At 49.5% G+C, this 6,553-nt stretch overlaps 1 protein-coding gene across 1 annotated transcript; it reads right to left on the reverse strand.

Annotated features, from left to right (window-relative positions):
* Positions 1-476: 476 nt before the first annotated feature.
* On the reverse strand, positions 477-2,567 carry LOC135707003 (uncharacterized). Its single transcript, XM_065228722.1, has one exon. It carries the CDS (start codon positions 2,565-2,567, stop codon positions 477-479), a length of 2,091 nt encoding a protein of 696 aa, XP_065084794.1.
* Between the last annotated feature and the right edge of the window lie 3,986 nt (positions 2,568-6,553).

The raw sequence follows: 6,553 nt of genomic DNA on the forward strand, positions 1-6,553 counted from the left end.
TGAATAATCGTTTTGTTCGCAACGTTAGGGATTCTTGAAGCAAAGTCCTTTTATGGTTCAAGACAGGCTCAAGCTGTAAATTTTATTGATTAATTAACCAGCTTGAATAGTTCAACAAATTCGTACTTACAATTTAGTGCCCAAACAATTCTAGGTGCGAACAATATACGGATCTTTAAGATCTAGTTTTAATCTGTAGGTTTAGTCTGTAAATTCAATAGTTTTAAGGTATTTCATAGGAACAAATTAGTAAATAATCTTACGAAATTCGGCTAAGGGTAATTCTTTCTCTCCTCACTCGAGTATTTCACTTCACATACAATATCAACAAATTTCAATCAGACAATAGACAATAGACCTATGTATACTCCCTACATCTGACGTTCGTTCGTTGTACCGGTTGGGTCATCCTTTTGGCTCACTTGTCCGAGGGGCTTGCACGCAACATCCTCCCCCTCATGTCGCCTCAGCTTCCGCTAGGCGTCATCTTCCGGTTCCACATCCAGTAGTGCAAGCTTGACGACAGGCCTTCGTAGTATGCCACCCGAAGTCATCACCTCAGCTTGTCGCACTGTCCCATCCTTACCAGGATACGTACGCACCACCCGACCTCTCAACCACCTATTCCTGACCTTCTCATCCGCTATGACTACCAATTCACCCTCTTTAATCGGCCTGACATTTTGGAACCACTTAGTCCTCCTGGTTATCGTCGGCAGGTACTCGGTGATCCACCTTCGCCAGATGTTGTCCAGCGTGTACTGCATCATATTCCAACTGCTTCTTAGCGACTCTCCTTCACTAACCGGGGCCTTAATCGGTTGCTGAACCCCAGTTGAGCTTAACAGCAGGAAATGATTTGGAGTTATCGCTTCCTGGTCTGAAGTCTCCAGAGCAACGAAAGTCAACGGCCGCGAGTTTATCATCTTCTCAGCTTCAGCGAAGAGTGTTGCCAGCGATTCGTCATCCAGCTTACGCTCCGAAGGAATCGCTCCAAGAGCCGATTTAATGGACCGGACCATCCGTTCCCAGCAGCCTCCCATATGTGGCGCTGAGGGTGGGTTGAACCTCCACTGCGTATAAGTGTCCTTCGTTTCCTTTTCCAACTCCCGGCTGACTCCAACAAAATTTGTACCGTTATCGGAGTAAATCTCTTGCGGCGCTCCACGTCGAGCGATGAATCTACGCAATGCCTTTTTGCATGAATCGGTTGTCAGGCTACTTGCTACCTCGATGTGTATGGCTCTTATTGTCAAGCACGTGAATACCACTCCCCAACGTTTAGCCACGCTCCGTCCAACCTTGACTAAGTACGGCCCGAAATAATCGACTCCGACGAAAGTGAAAGCGCGGACATGTGTCGTCAATCTCACGGTTGGTAGTGGTCCCATCTTTGGCGTCACTGGAACCGACTTGTACACTCGACACCACGTACATCGAGTCTTCGTCATTCGTACGCATGTTCTCAACTTGCCTACGTAGAACCTTTGGCGAACTTCGTTTACCACCGTCTCATCATTAGCATGGCGAAATTCTCGGTGATACCAATCCAGCAGGAGCTCCGTCACGCGATGTTCTCGTGGTAGTATGATTGGGTATCTTGCGTCGAGCGACAAATACTCCGCCGCACCGATCCGACTGTCTACACGAAGGACTCCGTTCTCATCCATCATCGGCGGCAACTTTGCAATCTTACTCGAACACTCCAATCGCTTTTCTTCGTTTCCCGGATCCATGTTACGCTTCATCGTTGTCACATCATCCGGATATGCATCCGATTGTACCAGCTTCCACAAAGTCATTTCCGCTTTCTGTAACTCATCTCTGTTTAGCTCTACAGCTGTTTCTCGAGTAGTTCCCTTGGAAACTCGACGAAGATTGTCGATGAATCGATGAACATACGCAACGCTCCGCTTCAAACGCTCGAACTTGGAGAAGCGTTTAAATTCGACTGTTGGCTTGACGATGAAATGCGGACAGACGAATGCTGGTCGAAGTTCTTCGTTTGTATTTTCCACGTTTTCTTCTAACCATTCACCGTCTCGGTCGTACAGGAATGCAGGTCCACGATACCAGCGGCTTTCGATTTCGGTTGATGGCCCTTTGCCCCACTTTGTTGCTTCGTCAGCAACGTTGGTTTTCGTTTCGATCCAGTTCCATTCATCCACCGCAGACAAACTCAGGATTTCGTTGACTCTAAAGGCGACAAATTGGCGGTAGCGACGTGAGTCCGACTTAATCCAAGCGACTACCGTTGTAGAATCACTCCAGAAAAAGGTGCGTGTTATCTTCACGGAATGATGATCTACGATGGTTTGCCTCAGACGAGCTCCTATTAAGGCCGCCATAAGCTCTAGTCGCGGCATCGAAAGTGTTTGCAGGGGCGCTACTTTGGTCTTCGATGAGACAAGGGTGCATCGAACCTCTCCCCTGTCGACGATTCGGAAATATGCGACCGCAGCGAAGGACTGTTCGCTCGCATCGACGAAAATGTGTAGCTGGAGCGAATCGTAGCTGGCAGGATCGTATCCCGGAAAATAGCAACGGCTGATCTTCACCTTGGTCATCTCTCTTAGTACCTTCAACCATTGATTCCAGCGACAGAATATCTCCGATGGAATCTTTTCGTCCCAGCCAAGGTTTTCCCTCCACGTATCTTGAACAAGCACTTTCCCATGGATGACGAAAGCAGCAACCAATCCAAGGGGATCGTAGAGACTCATCACCACACTCAGCAACTCACGTTTACTCGGAACAACTTCACCGTCTATTAGTTGTCGAAGCTCTTCACGTAAGCACAAATCGAAGCAGAATACGTCATCTTCTGGTGACCAATTATTCCCAGCAACCGCTCGAACTTGCAATCCTTACCCGCTGCAAATCTCTTAACTGCAGCTGGATTGTCTTCTCGGATTCGCTCGAGAACTTCCGCTCGGTTTGACGTCCAGTTTCTGATGAAGAAATCAGCTTTCCCATGTACCGTCGTAACTTCTGTGGCTAGTTGAACCGCTTCCTCGATGGTGTCTACACTGTCAAGGTAGTCGTCGACGTAATGTTTCTTTTTAATCGCCGACGCCGCTCTCGGATACATTCCCTCGTATTCTGTGGCATTGAGATTCTTTACGAACTGTGACTGAACTGGTGAGCAAGTCGCCCCGAATATGGCCACGTCAGTAACCATAACCTTGATGGGAAGATTTGGAGAATCTCTCCACAGGAACAGCAGAGCACTGCGGTCAGCGGAACGGATGAGAATCTGGAGGAACATCTCCATGATATCAGCCGATATTGCTACTTCGCGCTCGCGGAACTGAAACAGAACAGCCATCAACGAAGTCAGAAGATCAGGGCCTTTCAATAGCTGGTCATTCAGTGAAATGCCGTCGACCTTTGCCGCCGCATCCCAGATGACACGAACCTTGCCGGGTTTGTTGGGATTAATCACAATACCGAGAGGCAAATACCATGTACGCCGCAGATCGAAGTTCCTCAACTCTTCCGTGGTCGCTTCATGCACATATCCCTTGAACTGAAATTCAGAAATCTGCTTACGAACCGTTGCGTACAATTCTGGATCCTTTTGCAGCCGGGTCTCCAGACATTTCAAACGCTTTTCCGCCATGGGCCAACTGTCAGGCAACTCGATATAGTCGTGTTTCCACAACAACCCCGTTTCAAATTTCCGACTCTCAGTCCTCGTTGTAGTCTCGTCCAAAATCTTTCGTGCTCGCTCCTCTTCGACACCTTCGATGTTTGGTACCACTGCAATCCCGAGGCTTTCCAGCGTGAAGAACTCTCGGACACATTCGTGTAGATCAGCGGTGGCAGCATGAGCGCAAATATGCATCTGCCGATGTTGCAGCTGATCTCCCCCTCGTATGCTTCCGTATACAGCCCAGCCAATACGCGTCTTCGATGCTATCGGTTCTTGTGCACGACCTTCTCGCAGCTTCAGTGTAGCAAGCAGATGCGAATTGTTGAGCCCAATCAGTATTCCAGGAGCAGCTGACTTGAAACTCTGCACAGGCAATTTCCTCAGGTGTTTGAACTGGTTTGCCACCTCGTCGAAGTTCAGGGATTGTTCTGGTAGTCCTAGACCATCCACTGTGAAGGCTCCTTCGAGTTTGAAACACTTGTTGCTGCCCTGCGCAGAAATCTCCATCTGTACTACTCTTGCGTCCGATATTCTCTTTTTCATGCCGCTAGTCCAGTGGATGCAAAGCTGCTCCGTTGGTCCGTCCAGACCTAGAGAATCAGCCAGGGTGCGTTCCACCAAAGTCACTGAGGACCCGTCGTCAAGAAAGGCGAAGGTGTTGACTTCACCATATTTCCCGTAAAGCGTGACAGGAAGTACTCGGAATAGTGTGAGTGGCGCTGACGTCTGGTGGATTGTTACCGTAGCATTCGTCATCTGTTCGGTTGCCCTTGAATCCGCCTATGGCTCGTAGTGCAGCAGGCGATGATGTAACTTCTGGCAACCGTTGACTCCGCAGGCGTCCCCTTTACACGGCCAACGAAGATGTGGCTTCAAACATCGTCGACAAAGTTTGTGCTCCTTCACAATGCTCCAACGATTGTCGAGAGTAAGCCCCTTGAATTTAGAGCACTCATCAGCCTGATGATCTCCCGCATTGCACGCTGGACATTTCTTGAGTTCCTCCGTTTTCTTGCCGCTCGCGTTCAAAAACCGCTCCTTTCCCGCATTCCTATTGCCATTGGTCACCGATGTCGATCCATCTCGCACCGTAGTGGTGTGTGCATTCACGTAGGCCTTTTCCTTCGCTCTGGTACGGTCATCCTTCGGATGCTTCTGCTGAATACAAGATAGCGTTACGCTGCTGGTTGCAGATGTCACACGGGCCATGTACTCGCTGAAGACGTTGAGGTCTACCATCGGAAACTGCTGCTGATACATCGCCCAGTTGAACTTAACGTTCGCTGGCAACTTGTCGACAAGCTCCTGTAGCAATGTGGGATTCGATAGATGCCAGTCCAGTCCAACCGCCTTCAGATGTCCGCACAAATTCTGCACTTCCAATCCGAAATTCACCAGTGTCTCGAGCTTGTCCGGTTTTGGAGGGGGAGTAGCTTTAATTTTCGTAACCATGGTGTGCACGATTTGCTCTGGCCGTCCGAACAAAATCTGCAACGTTGACATCACCTGTGGAACCATGGATGGATGCAGCAAAAAGCTGCTCACTGCGTCTCTTGCGGTTCCCTTTAAGGCACGTTGAAGTCGAAGTAGATTCTCGGAGTCGGAATATCCACAGGCTTCCGAAGAATGTCGATAACTGCTGATGAAAAGCGGCCAGTCGATGGGATCCCCCGAGAAGATAGGCAACTCCTTCGAAAGTACTTGCCGCGCAGCCAACTGTTGCTGTGTTGGACGAAGCACTTCTTGTTGCAAACCGCCACCGGCGATCAGGGGATTTGATGGACCAGGAAAGTAATCGCCCACCTGAGGCACGCGTGGAGGTAGTGGTGGATGTATTACCGGTATTGAGTTTGGGACGGAGTATGAAGAGCGACCTCCGATTGGAGTCGAAGATATTGAGGGGTGGTAGTCATACATGGGGTAGTTTGGATGAGGGTCTGTATTTATTACGCTAGGAATAGGTGGTGCAGCACTTACCGAACAGGGACTGTTACCAAACCTTCTAATCCCTGGGAATTCCTCCGGTTGCTGCAAAACTGGGTAACCCTGTTGATCTTGGCGAAATTGTGGTGATGGGTGGAGGTCGGGTTGTTTCTTAGGTGCTTGCTGTCGCTGCTGCAGTCGCATCGACTCGAGCTGATTCTTCAGCTGCTGTTCCGCAGCTCGTAGACGATCCATCTCTGCATCACGTCGCTTCGATTCCTGCTGTCGTTGCTCCTCCATGGTGGTCTGTCTTTCAGCCATCTGCTGCAGCTGCTTCCTAGTATCTGCTTCTTGCCTGCGGAGTTGTTCCACGTCCGCATCCTTTTGAAGCTGCAAACACTTAATCTGTTCAACTAGTTCCAGTTCCCGTTTCCTTCGCGTTTCGATGTCCTGCTTGTGACGCAGCTCCAACTCGTTCGATCTCCGGCGATTGACCGTTTCACCTTGCCGCTGGTCGTACGGTACCACTGCTCTTCTCGCAAGTTTCGGTACTGTACCAGTACGTGACACGACAGGCTTTGGTTCATCCAGGATATTCCGCAACGATTGAAGGTTCACTATCGAAATGACATCTCCTCCGACAGCGCCATCCAGCTCATTTTCACCGATAGTGATACTACCGGTCGAAAGGTTGATGTCGTTGAAATTAACAGGATCGTTTCGAAGAGGGAAAGGTTCTAGCAGCTTATCCTGAATTGGAGTAGAAGTCCGTTGCTTAACTGGAGCTTCCACCGAATGCGCTGGCGTATGGTGAGTTGGTTCGTCTGGCTTGGACGTCTCTACAACGACGTCGGGACCAATATGGCTGGCTTCATTCACCTGCTCGACGACCCAATCTTCGACCCGTTTCGCTGCTGATCGGTTGGAACGATGACTCCTTAGGCTTGAGATTTCGTCTTCCTCTTCTTGTAGAAT

Source organism: Ochlerotatus camptorhynchus, unplaced genomic scaffold (genome assembly GCF_037179485.1).
Source record: "Ochlerotatus camptorhynchus isolate MF236.1 unplaced genomic scaffold, CSIRO-AGI_Acam_v1.1 ptg000300l, whole genome shotgun sequence".
NCBI lineage: Eukaryota > Metazoa > Arthropoda > Insecta > Diptera > Culicidae > Ochlerotatus > Ochlerotatus camptorhynchus.

What these genes read in the sequence shown, in the direction of transcription:
- LOC135707003 (XM_065228722.1), bottom strand. Translation starts at nt 2,567, where the DNA reads ATGACCAAGGTGAAGATCAGCCGTTGCTATTTTCCGGGATACGATCCT.